The sequence below is a fragment of the Conger conger genome, chromosome 3 (assembly GCF_963514075.1).
Source record: "Conger conger chromosome 3, fConCon1.1, whole genome shotgun sequence".
In the NCBI taxonomy this organism is placed as follows: domain Eukaryota; kingdom Metazoa; phylum Chordata; class Actinopteri; order Anguilliformes; family Congridae; genus Conger; species Conger conger.
The window spans coordinates 22,449,387-22,468,698 of NC_083762.1; the positions used below are offsets into that span (position 1 = coordinate 22,449,387).

The window sequence follows — 19,312 nt, forward strand, 5'->3', positions numbered from 1 at the left end:
GGTAAAATGAGCAGTAGGCCTATATATCACACTGTTGTATTATAGTAAGCTTTACATAGGAAAAGCTGCTAGAAGGGTTCAAGCTCCTTATGTAAACATGAATGTGAAAATGCAGCAGCCTTAAGCTGGTTTGTAGAGCCTGTCCTGCTGAGGGGGCGAGCGTGCACGGCAGGCCGGGGGGAGGGGGAAGCCAAGAAGATGCTGCACACGCGCTGCAGCAGCGCGATCACACTGAATATTATATGAAGCGGATGGTGACTCATCCGTCTATGCTCCCGTGATGTAGAGACGCAAACCTAATCATCAATCAAGCCCGTTCCCCCGCCCCCTCACAGTCAACCAGGGCTTTCATGCGCCACCGTCACATCTCACACTCGCCTGCTTGCCCATGCTCGCATAGGCTCAGCCTCCAGACACCTTCCTAACCAGACAGACTCCGCATATAGACCATACAAATACACCAGACAAATGTGCTCGTGTGCACGCGCTCGGACAAGAACATGAATTGGGGAGATGCAGCCGTCCGATCAAACTGATATGTTTATGATATGTGTCCCGTTTGATTAGTTTTACATTAAAACAAATCATACATATCACATATTTTCCATCTTTTTGACGTTAAGCAGTTCGTTGTGCCCATACATTCGTTGTGCCCCAGAACATTCTATTTTGTAATTTAGCCTGATTCAGTGTATAATCTAAATAACCTACTAAAGATTTTTTTAAAATATAGAAATACGTTTTTTAGTTGCATTCAGACGCATGGCTGCAAGCTACTCTGGTACAACAAACAGTCAAATCAAGATATCCTATCTATTCTTATTTTGAAATAACATGCGGAAATTGCTTCCTGCCGGATAAAGTGAGTTGGTGTCAAAAGATGAAAACCACAAACCCTTTAAGCAAATGCGCTTCATGAAAAAGGTCAATCAACTCGTTTCCAAAAATAAAAAAATTGACGTCATTAAAGTTATTCTACACAGCCCTAGAAAAAATGCATGAATTGCGCGCGCACCCAGTTCACCACCGTGTTCCCGAACGCTTGTGACGTACACAGGGCACGATTTCGAAGGCGTGATGGTGATGTCATCATTCCAGTTGTTGCTTGTAGCCGGAAGTAACTGGGAGAATCGAAATAAAACAGAGGAAGTGGGTAACCTAAAACAGTCGCCACCTAATTTTGCTAGTCAAAATATAATCAACGCTTAATCAAACGGGATAACTGTAACTTCAGCAAGGTAGCTAATAAGCTACTTCACATACACTAGCTGGAGTTCAAGACCGCTGGCTAACTGTAACGTTAGAGACTACAATCATGTCGAGTATGGAAAGTATCCTTATTCAAAAAAAGAGCAAAATGGCCTGTTTGGAGTTGTGTGTTTGTGTTATAGGTGGCGAGCAAGTTAATATCACCCAAATATGTTTTATTTACATGCGAACTATAGGTAGTTAGCAGAGTCTTACTATCTGCTCGGTTAAATAAGATTCATGGTAACGTTAACTAGCTAGCTAGCTATGTGGTGAAGAAAAACCGTTTGATGTTCACTAGCTAACTGTTAACGCTAGTAAGTTACAAGGCTAGTACAGATAATCTTTCATCCTTTAGATAGTTGTTAGCCATATGTATCACTCCTGCAAACCTGTTAGATTTGGAGTTGGAGCTATGGTTTCGTTACACTTTACGAACGACACTGAACGCTATGCTAGGAGTTAGCTAGGACGTTGTGCAGTTAGCCTGCTTAGCTAGTCTCTAGTTTTGTATGAACATACCTGGCCACGATAATGTTCGTGTAGTTATATTAACGTTTACTTTAAGGTAACCAGCTACCCACTTAACAATAACCTGACAAGCCCAGTAACACCATCTAGTTTGCGTGTTTGCCCATATGTGCAAGATAATTAAATTGGCGATACAGTTCACATTGCGAGCAAGCAACTAACGTTAACCACATAGTAAGTTAAGTTAACGGTATTATGATCTGTCTTGCTAGCTAGTATAGTAGTATATTTGAATAATGCGTTAGGTTTGATAATAATATAACCATGCAGTACAATGTTTGCATGATGCAGACCTGCTTGGAAGGGTTATTTGTCGTGCGTTTTACTGACTAGCTAGCTGTCCGTACAGTTGATGTTGCCAACGTTTGTCCTAATCCCATCAACGCGTTGCCACTATTCTAAATTAGCTAACGTTACGGACCCCACGAATGCGCCCCATTAATGATGGGCGTTCATCAAGACCTGCATTGGCATTGAGTTGCTTTACCTCATTGTGTTAACAATGTGCCGTGATTTAATGCCTTCATTCGTTTGTGTTTCTGGAAGATAATTCGACGTAATTTGCAGTAGTTAATTTCGTTAGTTGTAGTGAAAAGAGCCAAAAGAACCCCATTTTGGATTGATTGGTTGTTTACACTGACCACGTGAAGGCTCCCCCGCTAGGTTTATTTTAAGAATGACTCGCTGTTGGCTGCTATGTTTCAACGCTTTCCCTTTGATACTGCGACGTTGTTACATATCTAATAATATTTGGCTAATTCCATTCGGAAGTACTGGCTGTCGTCAGACTGCATGTTAGTGATCAATATATGTTCTCGATGCAGCTAGTTCAATCAGGAAACATCGCATTACGTCTGAGTCATTAATTAGCATTGGTTCATTATGCTGTGGTGAGTCTGTCAATGGTTTAACAAAATTGGCATTTCCAGGCTTAAAATCAATCAGAAATCAGAAATTTTGATCCATGTAGCCTACTCCAGTGACCGCATATTTACAGAGTAGTTTCCGCCTTTTTGACAAAGATTGGGGTGCACTGTTATTTTATTTGCTTGTATATTGGTTACTTGCTTACTTTATTTAATTGAAGACAAAGCGCAGAGTAAAGGCCTTAACATCCAACCACAGAACACCTTTTCAACTTAAAGTTCGCTGCCAAAGAGCTCCAACGGAACTCCAAGAAATGCGACAAAGAGGAAAAGGCAGAGAAAGCCAAAGTGAAGAAGGTAGGCTAGCTCTGAAAATGACCCATTTGCGATGTCTCAGAACCAGACACCAGTGTGTGCTTTGAATATTTTGCCACTTATCAAATGAACCTACTCACTCAGGCCATTCAGAAAGGAAACATGGAAGTTGCCAGGATACATGCGGAAAATGCCATCAGACAGAAGAACCAGTCCATCAACTTCCTGAGGATGAGTGCTCGTGTGGACGCAGTTGCTGCCAGGGTCCAAACCGCTGTCACCATGAATAAGGTGAAATAAAGACAGACAGTGGTGCTTACAACCACACAGCCTTTGTTTTTTTGTTTTTTTCCCGTATTCATTTTCTTTGTACCACTGTTTTCACTGTCAATGGGCCAAGAACCAGTGCGTTGACTGGGTGTGCTAACCTGTGGGAATATGTATATGAACATATTTCCAGGAAGTATTGCTAATGTGACTCAAAAAATGGAGAGTATCTCATATTTAATGACCATCTCTAATAAAAACGTGTATCCATTTAGGAATGCTCACATTACACACGTATGTCACAGGAAAAGCAAGCAAGCTCTATATAAGGGCCATGCCTAAAGACCTGTGATAAAATTAAATCAGTTTTATACAAGAGTCGCAGACTAGCTTGCTGCGATTGAGTCTCTGATGGTCTCGCGTTAAATGGCCGTCGGAGGTGGGCGCATCATGCAACGACTGGCGATCTTTTTAGGATTTCCAAAGGTCTTGAACACGACAAGATTGTATTGTGTCCCCAAGGCATTACGTGTTCTTATTTATATCTGGGGACAGAACATGTAAATCGGCTACTGTCACACATGCTTCTGCGCCTGCAAATAAATAATTTTTAAATTATATATTTTTTCGTGCTCGCAGTGCTTTTGGATGATTATGCTCTTACCAACCGTTGAATTAATTCTTTTTTTTTTTTGTATTCATTTTTTAAAATGTTGTAAAGCGACTAACGAATCAGGGTTTTTGCTTGTGTTCATACTTCATTGCATTTTCGGTGCTTTTGTTCTGGAAACTTGTGTGCGGCACAGCTGTCGTTCCCTTGAGCAAGCTGTTCCGACTACCCTGTCGTCAAACTGCTATATAAATTGGGCAGGCCCACGCTCATGCATGTTGACGGTGTATCTTCCCTGTGATTACATATGATTGTACAGTATAATTTATGTATTGTTTATATACTAGCATGTTCAGACAGCTTCATAATTCAAAGATGTAGTCGATGATTATTTAATTTTTAATTTTTGTTGTTGTTTTTGTTTATTTATATTGTTGCTTGTTTAGGTTGTGAATTGAAGCGCCACTTCTGGACAGAAATGGTTTTGCAGCATTGTTTTCCTGTGTCAATTGGTCAATTGCCCCTGGCTTTTTGATGGTGACAATGCAAACTGAGTGTGTATCCTTTCCCGCAGGTCACCAAGTCAATGGCTGGAGTAGTGAAGTCCATGGATGCCACACTGAAAAGCATGAACTTGGAGAAGGTATGGAGTGTGCATGAGCAGTATGTGTGCATTTGTTGGTGTATAGCAGTGATCTTCATTCCACTTCTGTTGTCAGGCAGAGACAAAATTATTTTGAATGTATTCTTTTGTGTGCAGGTCTGTTGCTTTGATCGCGTATGTGACTCGTATCAAGTTTTTCATAAAAACGGAAGGAATTGTACTTTACACACAACAAAAAAAAAAAAACAAAGCTGATTTGAAAGTTTTTTTTTTTGTTTTTGTTATTTGTCATGAACGTTGCTCTGTTCGGAACATGGTGAGCTAACTTGGTGTTCGAAACACGGTGAGTTTACATTACAAAACACTCAAGCATACTTCTGAAAATGACAAAATGCCCAGATTAATGCACTTAATGTAATTTGTAATTTGTTAATGGATATATTTTGGATGAACCCGTTTCTCCACGTTTCTGCTCCAGATCTCAGCCCTAATGGACAAGTTTGAGCGGCAGTTTGAGACGCTGGACGTCCAGACGGCACAGATGGAGGACACGATGAGCAGCACGACCACGCTCACGACGCCACAGGTACAAACAGAGCCAGAATGCCGTCATTTGGACACGCACCCTTTCTCCTTTCCACCGCCGGCATCATGGGCGCAGCTGCCCGGTGTCTCGATGGACCTGGCACATGCTGCCACTCGGTATATGAGCTCAATTCAGCTTTAGGCCTGACTAGGGAGCACTTATGTGTAAGTGGATACAAAGACTGCAGGCTATGCAGTAGCGCCCTCTTGTGGTGACTAATATGAACAGCAGCCAGTTGAATCCTATTCCAAATCTTTCTCTCCGTTCTGTTCGTTCTGACAATAACAAACAACAGAAATGTAACAATGATTTTTCTTTCTTTATTTGTTTATCATTTGGAGATTGGGAGGGGTGTAGATATTGGATTTATTTATTTGTGTTCATGTGTGTTTTCCAGAATGAAGTGGATTCTCTGATGCATGAAATGGCAGATGAGGCGGGGTAAGCTGGAGCGTGTTTTATTGTGTGAATGATTCCTGCGTGGTCTACTGTCTTTACTGCAAACCTGTGCCTGTTAACCCAGCAATGGGACTGGCAAGGGGACCGGTTTGCAGGCCTGGTGACTGAGGTGGTGATGCTGTACACAGACACTGCTGTCTGAGCTGTGGTGCTTTCAGAAGGATGTGCAAATGTAAACATGAGTGCTCGGTGCCTGAATGAGCAGATGGGGAGAGTGTGGTGTGTATGAGAGGCAAATACTGTGTGTGTGTGTGTGTGTGTGTGTGTGTGTGTGTGAGAGCGCGAGAGCATGTGTCCACTTGGCAGTCCAGGGTCACAGACAGTGGCCATGGTCCGTATGTAAATGAACAGTCTGCACACAGCCTCTGGTTTTCCTGAATTCCCCACTAGTGCTGTGTACAGGAATGCATAGGCAGCAGGTTACGATGTAGCCCGATCTTGAATGTGCTGAAGCGGGAGGTAATGACACACCCTGCATGTCCTGCGTGTTACTGCAGCCTGGATCTGAACATGGAGCTGCCCCAGGGACAGATGGGATCTGTGGGGACCAGCGTGGCATCAGCAGAGCAGGTACGAAAACGTCACACACGTGCACACACAACTTCACGCACAACTTACTTCCACACACTCACTTTGCACCCATGTGAATATCATGCCTTTCGATGATTGCTGTGATCAGGGATAGTGGCACAACAGTGGCGTCCTCAGTAAGCACCCTCTCTGTGTTCGTCCTCAGTAAGCGCCCTCTCTGTGTTCGTCCTCAGTAAGCGCCCTCTCTGTGTTCGTCCTCAGTAAGCGCCTCTCTGTGTTCGTCCTCAGTAAGCGCCTCTCTGTGTTCGTCCTCAGTAAGCGCCTCTCTGTGTTCGTCCTCAGTAAGCGCCTCTCTGTGTTCGTCCTCAGTAAGCGCCCTCTCTGTGTTCGTCCTCAGTAAGCGCCTCTCTGTGTTCGTCCTCAGTAAGCGCCTCTCTGTGTTCGTCCCCAGGATGAGCTGTCCCAGAGGCTGGCCAAACTGCGGGACCAGGTGTAGAGGAGCTCCAAAGCGCAGTACGACTGAAGTGATGGTTTGGACCGTGTGATCACCCTGGACCTAAAGCTGTAGCATCCTTCAGGGCCTGTCCCCACGCCTCTCTGCCTCATAGGTCCTCCATTTCACAGGGCGTTCGCAGCCTTCTCACTGTTGACTCCAAAGTGGCAGCCATTTTGATTTTGGATATATTCACACTCCACATCTGTGCTGCAAGGGTCGGAACCTTGAAAACGGAGAGTCAAGGGTGCGACATGTATTAATGCATACATGTGCATATATATATATATATAGTACACTCAGTGAGCAATTTATTTGGTAGACCTGTACATCAGCTTGCTAATTAAAATATTTAGTCAGGCAATCTTGGTAGCAACTAAATGCATAAAAGCATGCAGACTCAGAGATTCAGCTGTTGTTCAGACTAAATGTCTGAAAGGGGAAGAAATGTGATCTAAGTGACATTGATTGTGGAATGATTGTTGGTGGTTTGAGTATCTCAGAAACTGCTGAACATCAATTGAAGCTCCTGACCCGTATCTGCATGATTTTATGCATTGCACTGCTACCACATGATTGGCTGATTAGATAATCGCATGCATAAGTAGGTGTACTGGTGTTCCTAATAATGTGCTCAGTGAGTGTATATGCGTGTGTGTTTGTGTATGAGTGTCTAAAATGGCTGATTTCTGTTTTATTCTGTTCTGTTTTTTTTCTCCTGCCAGTTTGCTTGACTGAGATTTGCTGGGAGGAGTGTGAAACCACATTTTAATTATGCAGCAATTGAATCTGTTTTTACTTCACTTCAGACAACACTCAAAGTATAATACCTCTTTGTACGTAGATAATTACTGTGGAAAATACATATACGTATACATATATATATATATATATTTAGAATCAAATGTACATTTCCCCCCATATCTTAATCCTGGGACTAAGGTCAGACCCAGTAATGCTACGTGGTCTGGTAAGAACATTTTCACCTGAAGGTTTCAATATCACAGTCCATCAAGACTGCAAGTACTGCCCTGGTAGTACACTAAAGGGAGACTGAAATTGTATGTGAAGACTAAGCAGATATTTATATGCAGAAGTATCAGGAGATAAGGCATTTTGTTTGATATAATATAAATGCCAGAACAAACCTGAAAGAAGAATATATCTTTGCTCTGAGTACCTCCCCCCTAGCCTTTATTGTCAAACATTGTGTCCAAATTCACCTTTTATACCTTCATTTGACTGTGATAGACTTTAAAGTAAAGGTGACTTAAGTGCTAAATTCTAGACCCACCTTTACTTTAAGGTTAACATACATTTATTTCATTGTAGGCCAGTTGATTTGCATTTTGATTGCTGACTCTGGCCAAAAAATGCAGTAACCTCAAGCCCTTTAACATGTACCAAATAAATACAGTAGGTGTTCAGATCCTGTCTTGCTTATTTAGTTAAGATGTGTTCCTGATTTGCTGTTCTCTGTGCATGACCGTTCAGATTGCATTGTGAAAAAATATAAAAATGACTCCATGATCCTTACTATTTATCACTGTCTCATTCTTCTATATGTTTGGTGACATTAGGGTGTGAATCAATAAACATATTTTTAACCTAGATGCCAAGCTTATTCATGTTTACTGTATCTTTATGAAAGCGTGTGTCTGATGATTGACGTTGGGTAAACCAGGGCTGTGTTGAGCAAAATGTCTCTGCATCCAGGTGCTGTTTACGTGTGTGGTTACAATCCCTTACGCGTGTTTAGCACCTCTGTTTTTCCAAACTGAAAGCCAAGTCAGTTTTATTTGTACAGCACTTTTTCAAACCTTCACAAAGATGCTTCACAGAGTAACAGAAGTGCAAAAAGGGCAAACACAAGACCTGAGCCCTTCCAATATCAAGCACATGAGGCAGAAACGACGGTGTGAATAAACTTTCCGATGGGAAGAAATCCTGCTCTAGAAGGGGAGCCCATCGTCCACTGGCAGGCATGGTGTAAAGGTGGAATGGATGTAACAGAAATAAGGTTACATGAATGGGCATTAACATAGGTGAAAGCTTAATCTGTACAGTTTAGTTTATGTATTTGCATATCATTAATGCATGTTGACTATATGTTAGTTAATGCCAATTCATATTGCAATGAAAAACAAAAACCGTTACTGTACTTGTTAATGGTTAACTACATTTTTCCTATGGTACGCTAATGTATAATTATTCATGTGACTAATACAGTACATTAGTTTGTAGTTCGTGAACTAATCAAAAGTTAATTTCATGCTTAATGTATTTTTACATCAATTCATGTTAATTACATTACTTGCCAATTCATGTACCCTTATTGTCACGTGTGGGCAAGTATTCTATCACAGCAAGTCAAATGGATTAAAAACCTATCCACCTGAACTCCCACACGCTGGTTGGGGTATGGGTAACCATATGTCTGTTATGAGCTCTTTATGAGCTGGTGGACACTTGCACAGTTTAAATTCTATAATGGCAGTCAGTCATATTTCCATCAGATGCTTTCTGCAGCATTGACTCGTTCAGAGGGATGACCTGGCAGATTATCATGGGGTTTTTGCCTCATTTTGTTCCTGTTAATGTCGATGCGTTGCTTAGAGCGTGCCTGTGAATGAATGCCTGTATTGTGTGTTAGGAGCTTACCACGCTGTAGGCTTTGAGTAATGTTGTCGCTTTGATATCAGATGATATCCCCCCCCCCCTTCATCATATGGTACCAGGCTGTATCTTTTTCTGTTTACTCATTCTTTTCCCCCTCACATGCCACAGGGTGGTGTGGCATGGAAGAAAAAAAGAATTTTTTTTTTTGCTTGGCTGTAATTTCTATCCCTCAGGTCTGATAAATGAGGCTGAGTCTATCTTTGGGTAATGGATCAGAACACCTTCGGTGTAGACTGCACATCAGAGGGCAGAAGTGATTCATTCCTGCCCTGAATGGAAAATGAATACTGAATAACCTATCAGTATTGTATTTGTTCCTTCTCTTCTCTGTACTTGTGGCAGCGTGACCACACTTCTGACTCATGGCTCCAGGGTTCTATTAAAAGAAAAACGCACATTCTTTTTCAAGCGCCCTTTTGGTACCGAGTCTCTAATGCGCAAACCGACAGTGCATTCGGGGATCTTCCGAAAACAAAGTCCAGCTCGCGGACAAGTTCAAGTTTGCCAGAGAAACGCAGTTTGTTTGCTCACCTGGGTTTAAGAGGCTGCTAGCGTTGTTTACGGCCAGCGGTAAAACAGCCCGTGGGTCTGAAAGACAGCAGGGTGGCTGCTGAGGACAGACTCACTGTCTCAGTCAGTATGGGTTTAGTGGGCTGCCACTTGAAAGCCGTGTTACACTTGAACTAGAAAACCCTCGTCTTAGGGTTTAACGAGGTAGTCTCTGGCTGAATGAGCCCCCCCCCCCTTTCACTCAACCCCCTCTCCATCTCCATCGTCACAAGCCGAAACGGAAAGTCGATAGTCCCCCCCCCCCCCCCCATTCCCCGTTCCCTCCCACCCCTCCAGTTCTAAATGGTCAGCTTTGATACCAGCCCGCTTGTCCTTTCTCCTTCCATCCGCTCCGCGGCCCAACAGGAAACAGATGAGGGGTCAAAAGTCTCACCTGTGTCGGAAGCGGCCCTCAGTCACTCGCATGCCAAGCCGTCATTACCATGGCGATGAAGGGAGCGCTGTATCTGTCCCCAGCTGCAAACAATTTCAGGTGCCGGCTTTCAGGACCGCGAGCGTGCCACCTCCGAGCGGATCCCTGCAACCCCGGCTCCGCCTGACCTCTGCCTCGCCCAATTATAATCAAGAGCCCCCGACCGCCCCACCAGCTGGGCAGAAGCCCCCATTACAATCATTGCCGCAGACAATTTCATTGCCTGTTGTTATGCCATTAGCCGTGTGTAATTCTCTCCAAAGCCACGTACGTACCCTAATTCTCTCCCATCACTGCTGATGGCAGGCCAGGAGTAACTAGGAGGCAACAGGGGTAGGGGTGGCAGTCATGGGGGGAGGCCTTAATCTTCAGCACTGCTCATGTGGGTAAAAAAAATAACTCAAATTAGCCAATGGCTGTCAAACCAAAGCAGCAGTAAAAGGCTTTGTTTGTAAGGTAAGCAATTATTTAATGCATTGGACTGTATTTAAAAAATGACATAAGGCATCCACACAAAATGTACAATTAGACATAGGGAAGATTTGGGATGGAATAATAACGTATTAAATCTTGTCAAATTATATATTTAATCTTGTGGAAACCCAAGCACAAATTATATCCACAAAATTACAATTAACAAACAACTATCGTATAGAATATTTGGAAATGTGGATTATGCCACATGCCAAAAATCATTGATGCCCGAAAGCTTTTCAAATGAATTAATTTGCGACCCGTTGTATCTATTTTTATTTATTTTTTGCTTATGTCATATTTTTTTGCTCAAAAACATTAAAAGCAAAACCAAATTGGAAAACAAAAAAGAAATGAGCACAAAATGGAAACAGGTACGTACATAGGTATTAGGCATCTACAATTCCGTCATTTAGTTTTGATGCACAGATACGTAGTCGACAATTTTACCTCTCCCTTTCCTGTCCTGATTATAAAGATATATACTTCCAGTTCCCAACTCTAGTCCATTTCAGTACCTAAAACTAATTAACTGTAACTGACCCACATCTGACATTACACTACATTATAATATATCCAGTATATGCTGGTTCGTGTTCCAGATGTTCCGTTGTTTGGTGTTAGGTTACCTGCTTAAACATATTTGAAGTGCAGGGTTGGCACATTACTGCTTTCTCTTTCAGGTCTTCATTTCCTGTGCTTTTGTTCCTTTGACCCTGTATTCACATTTCAGCATTTATTGAGTTGATTTGAACTATAGTTAGTTATACATTAAAATGTCTTTGAAAGAAAAGCGCATTACAGAAAATGAGCGGTCTCTGAGAACCAATCTGTAGTCTTTATAGTGTGAATATCCTTTTCTGACATAAGGCACCATTAAGAGGTAAATTAGCCCTCATTAGACATTAGTGTCAAATTAAAAACAACCAACAGGTAGTTATAATTCAATTATAGCAATTATGGTTGGAATGAAAACCAGCATATGCCGAGGTACTTCATAACCAGGGTTATGGGTGTCTTGCTTTAATTTCAGCAACAATAGATCTTTCAGCAAATATCTGTACTTACAAAGCAGATTAAAGCAGAGCGGTTTCCTCAGCAAATTAAGATCAGGGAAGGCTGAATCCATTAGCCAGAGCCGTAGTGCATTTTTTGCTGTGGCTCTTAGTTTGGATTATACTGATTGTGTTGTAATTGTGGATGTGAATGATTTTACCTGTCCCCATTTACACAGTTTTTGCAGTTCTTTTACTTATGTGGTTGCTCAACTCAAGTTTCCTATCACTCCCCATACCCCTGACAGTAGTATCAGTGGGAGTAAGTGGATCTTGTGTTATGCTTTTTATTTTCTTATCAATTGAATTTTCTTGTTCTTTTTATATACTCCACCCATGACGCTTTTACCTTTTCTTTTATTCCATAGATTGTTTTGTACTGTATTTCTGTTATTATGCTTTTATTTCTTTGCCTACTGTGAGACACATTGAGTTGCCCAGTGTATGAAAAGCGTGATACAAATAAATGTTTTGAGTCTGTTCTCTTGAAATGGTGCATATATTGGGCGGTGTTGGAATTGGGGACCAAAAGTAATTGGACAGTTTGCTTCTCAGCTGTTCTGTTTCTGATTACTCCGGTGTATTTAATCGTGTCCTTAGTGCAGGTATAAGAAAGCTTTCAGTATCTAGTCTTGATTCTGCCTTTTGCTGTTATTGGCATTTGTCAACATGAGGACAGCTGAAGGCTGAAAAATAATTTAAAAAAGAGTCAGAGACATAGGCCAAACAATAGGCTTACCAAAATAAACTGTTTGGAACATCATTAAGAAGGAAGAAAGACGTCACACCCTCAGTAATTGCAAAGAGGCTGGCAGGCCAAGGCAGACCTCTACAGTTGATGACCGAATAATTCTCATCACGATGTAGAAAATCCCAAATGCCTGTCCGACAGATCAGAAATATTCTTCAGGAGGCAGGCGTCGATGTGTCAGTGACTACTGTCTGCAAAATACTTCATGAACAGAACTACAGTGGCTACACTACAAGATGCAATCCACTAGTTAGCTGCAAAAACATACCTAAAATACCTTACTGAGTTCTGGAAAAACGTATTGTGGGCCGAGGACAGTAAAATGAATGTCAGTGTATTAGTGTGATGGCAAAAGCAAAGCGTGAAGGCTAAAAGGCTCACTGGCTCACTTGCCTTTCTTGATAATGTAACTGCTGATAGCAGCAGAATAATGAATTCTGAAGTCTACAGAAGCATCTTATCTGCTCAAGTTCAATTTAATGCCTCCAAACTCATGGGACTGAGTAGAGTGCTTCATCTCACAGCAAGGCAGTGATCTCAAACATACAGCAATCCTCTTTCTTCTCAGTGATGTTCAAAACTGTTTGTTTCGGTAAACCAATTGTTTGGCCTATGTCTCTGACTGTTTTTAATTATTTCTGAGCCTCATAATGGCTTCCTTCACTTTCGTTGGCACTCTGATCCTCATGTTGACAAACGGCAATAACAAAAGCCTAGAATCAAGACTAGTTACGGAATACATGATTGCATACACCTGACTAATCAGAAACAGCCGAGAAGCCAACTGTCCAATTACTTTTGGTCCCATAAAATGGGTCTATGTTTAAAAAGGGCTGTAATTCCTACATTAATCACCATGGACGTAAATGGGTAGGAGTTGGAGACGGTACATCTCCAGGAACAGGGTTGGAGTGTATGCAGTGAGTGTGTATTCCATTCAATTACCACCCCACCCAGACACACAGCCCTGAAGTTCACTCCACCTCTTCCCCCTTTTCGCCTTTGCCCCTCTGAGCTGCTCCTCTCGGGCTTGTAGGAGAAATGGGAAACAAGTGATTTAGGCTAAGTGAGCGCAGCGGGAGGCCGATACGGGACACGGGGGCTAACGTGGCACTTCCCCTGCCCCCTGTCCGCCGTCCCAGGGTGCGAAACCGAACCCGGCCCATGCGCTCCGCCGGGCCCGGCTCTGTACCGGCTGGGGCGAGGTGAGGTCGGCTGGCCTCCGTTCCCCTCGCCCCCACCCCGCCCGTCCACCTCGTTTGAAATATTCAATTTTCCCTGCAGCCGGCGGCTGTGCGAGAGGCCCTGCTGACACCGGAAGCTCCTTCCATTGGTTCTGCTCGGTATGTCAGAGCGGAGCGTGGCCAATCGCTCGGCCACGGGGCTTCCCCCAGCTTCCATTACACAGGGGGCATCTGCCCGTCGGCCCCTCGCCACGCCGCTTCCTCACGGATGTGTTAACGCCGCCTTTAATTTGTTTTTATTGCCTTTTTTTCACCCGTCCCACCTGGCACCGTCATTCCCGTTCCCCCGCAGTCCAAACAACCCCCCCCCCCAGTTCAGTTTAACTCACTACCGCCCCTTCACCCTCACACTATCTCATTACAACCCTATCACAGAAAAACCGTCACCCCCCACACCAATAATCCATCACTTCATTTCTGTCTCCTGGCGGAGCTGTCAGTCGTGGGCCTGAATGAGCGTTTTACTGTCAGGAACCGATATGACATGATCCCAGGAAGAGCGGAGATCAGTGACAGAGAAAGGGCGGGTGGTGTCATAGCATCCTTTTATGTGCGCCACCCCGGCTCCCTCCCCACGGTGGCGTTTTATTGGAGCAGAGGCGCGGGGTTGCGGGAGGTTAATGAGACATCATCCCCTGCGCGGCTGGTGACAGGATTACATGATGCTGACCCTGGAGAAGGGGTCAGGTGACGGGCGGGAGAGCGGCGGGCCGGACAGGCGGCTGGCGGGCGGAGGGGAGGGGAGGCTGGGACAGAGGAGTGGGAAAGGTCCCGTGGAGGCCAGTTGAGTGAGGAGAAGGAGGGCCTCGTCCCCAGGCTTCCCGTAATGGGTGCCTTTCACGGTCTTGTAAGGACGTTTGATGGTTCTCTCGTTAGACCGTGCTGCTAAATGACAGCACACCGTGTGTCTATGCTTGTGTTTTTTATGAGTGACGTGAAGTAAGATGAGTGCACGTAACTGTCCCTGTGTGTGTGTGTGGGTGTGTGTGTGTGTGTGCGTCATGGCATATGTGCATTTGCATAGACCTGTGTGTTTGTGTGCATGAGATGAGTGCGTGTCCCTGTCCCTGTGTGTGTGTGCACATGCGTGTATGTGTGTGTGTGTATGGAATGCGAGGAGCAGTGCTACAGGCAGATGGGAAAGCGCTTGCTGCTGAGTAGTTAGTCACACTCCTGCGTCTCTAATTGAATTACCGTTGACAGCACACAGTGGGCAGTGTGGGGGATCCGCAGTAGCCCTGGGGGTGGGGTGTGAGCGTGCCTGGGAGTGCGGGACTCTCCCTGAAATCAATTACCAGGACAGGGGAAGGGTGGGGTGGGGGCGAGGGCCGGGCCTGCACATCCTGCAGCTCAGAACCGCACAGCCCAGACTGACAGCAGCATCTGCGGCCAGCCCGCTGCCCTGACCCTGGGCAGCACTTAAAAGGCCCAGCACCAGGGCCCCGTGGGGAGAGCGGGCACAGGGCAGCACTAAATCACACGCCCTCCCTCGCCACCCGATACCCATCCTCCACCGGCCAGAGAACGCTCCCCTCTCTGCCCAGAATAAATAACCTGTCACACACAGGAAGCGGGCAGATGCGCCGGGCATCAATCCCGCCGCTCCGGACCTGTCAGGACGCGGGTGATTATTTTAGAGCGGCGCGGCACTTCAAAAGGAAAGGCAGGTCCTCCCGTCTGGCTCGTCCTCAACAGGACCGGCGGAACACGCAGGGCTGTTCGCCTCTCCCTTCAAACCCTTTGACCCGCGCGACAGCCGACGGCCAGGCCGATGTAGGTTAAAGAATCAAACGTTCAGCACGCACACGCGCGTACATGCACACACGCAGTGTAGAGCTCACCTCTGGGGCAGGTTAGCTAGTTTTCTGGTTTTCTGTTTCTAAGAAAGCAAGGGTTTCACTGTTGCTCTGAGCGTACAGGGCTGACCCACTTTTCCATCCTCACTATGGGTCCAGAGCAGGGAGGGCTGAATGTTTGGGGAACTGGGATGTCCTTATGGACAGGAGTGATGAGAGTAATGCTCTCCGCGCTACCGTCAACTTCTGTCAACAGGGAACCCCCCTCCTAGTGCTCAACAGATTTGTCCCTCCGCTGGGTGTGGGGTCGACACCAACCCCCCCCCCCCCCCCCCAAACCGCAGAGGCTGCTGGCCTGGAGAAGTGATCAGAGCCCCGCACAGGAGCTGGAGGTGTGGGGGGTAGGGGGGCAGAACTCTCCCCAATGGTGACAGACAGCCAGGGTCAGAATGTGGAAAGCATTTGTTGGTCCTGGTTGAGTCCCTGAGACTTGCTGACAGCTCTCTCTACAGTTCACTTCCCTTTCACACCAGCAAGGGCCTGCTTCGGCACTGAGGCTGAACCTGGGGCGGCTGAGTTTACATGGGTGTGCGGAGTCAGTAGGCCTGAGAGGGAAGGGACTACTTTTTTAGTTTACAGTCATGAAGCAAGGATTTTTATCCTTTTGTTGAACGGTGATGGCTGGGTATGACGGAAAGTGCTAGGAGGTCAGTCAGCAATTCAGTCTAACTGTGTAGCTGAGCACTGGGTAATGTTTCTAGACAGCTGGAAGGTCTTGCAGGACCGCCGTTTGTCTTACGACCGCTCAGGTTCAAGCGCCGCGTGTTTGGGTTAGCTGTGTGGAGGTGTGAGCGCTGTTTGGTTCATTAACGCTTGCCGTGCCCCTTGGGGGGAAGTGATGTGATGGATGACATCAGAGCAGGAGGCCCCAGAAGAGGCTCCACTGAAGACGGAAAAACACGGCCCGTGCAGACACGGCCCGGGCCGAAAGCCTGCCGCGAGTCTGGCTGGGAGGCCACATGTTTAAGCCGTTTCTTCCAGGGTCGCCTGACCCCGACGCCCCCCTTTAAACCGGGGCAGCCGGCCGACACATGCCTGACAGACACCCACTTGACCCCGCGAGGTGCACATTTGTTCACAGAGTTGCAGTAAATTCGCCCACACAGATCTGGCATTCATTCATGTGTTTTATTTGAATTTCTTCATTTTCATTTGTTAAAAGTATTGCATCACAGATTTACAACTGGTATGGTATGGTATTTTTTTTTTTTTTTTTGGTTTAACTCTAGTATTATTATTATTAGTAATATTATTCGATTACTATTATTGACTTAAATTGTGATACATACTGCCTTCATTTAAAGCATACTGTCGAATGCAAACCTAGCAGATGCACTTGTGACTATGCCTCTTATGACATATTCTGTGTCTGTGTTTTTGGTGGTTATAATTAAATGGATATAAATGGATATTATTATTACAATTTTATTTCACTCTGCGTATAGTTGAAAACTATTCCTTATTACATTCTCAAAGTTTTCTCATACCTACTCAAACTGCTCATATGAAGTAGAAGGAGATGGGTGTGGACCAGTAAGAACTCTGACCATATAGCAGGTAAGAACTCTAACCATATAGCAGGTAAGAACTTTGACCATATAGCAGGTAAGAACTCTGACCATATAGCAGGTAAGAACTCTGACCATATAGCAGGTAAGAACTCTGACCATATAGCAGGTAAGAACTCTGACCATATAGCAGGTAAGACGTTTGCATTGCTGCTGAGGACCCCTGCACAGCTTGTACATTTGGAGAATGTGTTTGGCCTGGCCTGAATGGGTCTTATTCTTTTTTTTTCAGGAAGAGAGAGGGAAAGAGGGATAGAGGAGAGCCCTCTTTAATAAGCTGTTAAACTACCCCTGCTTTTCACATTATCCGCTGGGCGTAATTCAATTTCACCAGCAGCTGGTTCCACTTTCTGCTTTACAACACCGTTCAGTCACATCCCATAAGCTGACCCGATAAATAATCCTCTTTTATTGAGTTTGCAGAGAAAATACAGTCCAACGTAAACCTTTCCTGAGCAGACTAATCGAACCCAAACACTGGTAGTGCCCGGGGGCAGCTGCACTGCAATGTGGTTGAGGTGTAGTGGACTCCAAGGCCATGGATTACACGGCACAGACAACAATCTTCCACGACACTAATTGCACGACAAAAAGTAACATGTCAGCATGACTTTGTCTCTTTGCAAATGTTGTGCATACATGTTGCTAGCCAAAATACAATTGTACTGTCACTGCCTTCTGTCAGATGGATAGTGAATCTCTGTAAAGGGTAGTTTTTGGTGGCTCTCTGCCAAGTCTTTCATTGATTCAGTGATTGGATTTCACGTTCTTCCATGTTTGGGCAGTCAATCACTCTGAGGCAATGAGACCCACCCAGGTCTAACCATCTCTTGTTCTTGGCTTCTCTGCAAGGCTAAAATCTGATCAAAAGCTCTGATTTCTCTTGGTTCTTCTGTGTCACCACCATTGCAGGTGTAGAGTTTGTACTTGTACATTTCACCTCGGTAAAGTATTTTCTCGCTCGAAGCGGAAAGGATTCATCACAATCAGTTAAATATGAGAAGTAAATGTTAAAAAAGTGTTAATATATTGTTTGCCTTTCGTATTGATCTTAAAGCCTGTTTCTCCCATTACACTTTTATTTATTCGTGGCTGAAATGTACGAAAATATAGCCTAAAATAGTGCTATCCATCAGTGCATTGCAGCCTTATAAGGCCCAGACAAAGAGGATTAAAAAATAAGAAGAAAATGCCCCGTGGTTAGATTGAATTTTGGTCTTCCACTTTTCTGCATGATGGCATGTATTGCTTTTTGCCCAGATGAGCTGACTAAACATAAAGTTGTTTATATTAATGTATACCCTTTCTGGGTGCTTCAGTCAGATGGCTCTGTTTTTGTGTATTTTGTGTGGGAATCTTTATGTCCAGGTTTCAGTCCAATTTTATCATACATAGCCTCCAAAGAGAGAGGAGACAGCTTCACATTAGTAAAACCAGATGTGTGTGTATGTGTGCATGTGCACGTGTGTGTGCGCTCATGTGTGTGTGTGTGTGTGTGTGTGTGTGTGTGTGTGTGTGTGTGTGTGTGTGTGTGTGTGTGTGTTTAATGTGACCTCAGTAATTTTGTCCTGTCAAATATGTGAAATTACATTGCATTATTTTTCCTTCAAGCTTGCCAATGACAAGCTCCTTTTATTTGTTCTCTGTGTGTTATTTTAGTCGGGGGACTGGTAGCCTGGAATCACTTCACATAGCCTACACTGAGAAATAGAAAACGTTGCAGTTGCACAGAATCATGATTTTCATCTTTTATATTTACTTTCTTCTGTTTGGTTATAACGAGCTGCGCTGGCGAGAATGTTTCAAATAACGGAAAGCTGATTGAAATGATATGCTGTTGAATTCACCTTTTGTTTTTTGTTTTCCCGAATGGATAAAACGAAATGTTGCCATCCTCAAAGCCAATATCATGTTTACGAGTAGCCTATTAACAATAACATATGTGGCAAACTCTAGCAAGAAATTCCAACTTGCTTTCGGTACATCCCCATAAAATCCTCGCAAATTAATGACCATTCCCTCTCGTGCTCTACAAGGCGGAAAGCCATAATGAAACCCAGACCGAATAATCACCACAGATTGTTACTCAAAAACGTCTTCGTAAATGGCAGGAAGTATAGTGGAACGACATTTGGAGGCTGTCTGCAGGACTTGCGCCCACGACGACAGGTGGGTCTGGTTTGGCGCAATATA

General features: G+C 44.4%; 1 protein-coding gene across 1 annotated transcript; it reads left to right on the forward strand.

Moving 5' to 3' along the window:
- The first annotated feature begins 1,095 nt into the window (after positions 1-1,095).
- LOC133124844 (charged multivesicular body protein 1b) lies at positions 1,096-8,121 on the forward strand. Its single transcript, XM_061236377.1, has 8 exons — positions 1,096-1,331; positions 2,905-3,002; positions 3,105-3,251; positions 4,412-4,480; positions 4,920-5,027; positions 5,425-5,468; positions 5,984-6,056; positions 6,469-8,121. Exons 1-8 carry the CDS (start codon positions 1,316-1,318, stop codon positions 6,511-6,513), a joined length of 600 nt encoding a protein of 199 aa, XP_061092361.1. The 5' UTR covers positions 1,096-1,315; the 3' UTR covers positions 6,514-8,121.
- Positions 8,122-19,312: the final 11,191 nt, after the last annotated feature.

Coding starts and splice junctions, on each gene's coding strand:
- LOC133124844 (XM_061236377.1), top strand. Junction 4,481..4,919: donor AAAGCATGAACTTGGAGAAG/GTATGGAGTGTG, acceptor TTTCTGCTCCAG/ATCTCAGCCCTAATGGACAA. Junction 6,057..6,468: donor GCGTGGCATCAGCAGAGCAG/GTACGAAAACGT, acceptor GTTCGTCCCCAG/GATGAGCTGTCCCAGAGGCT.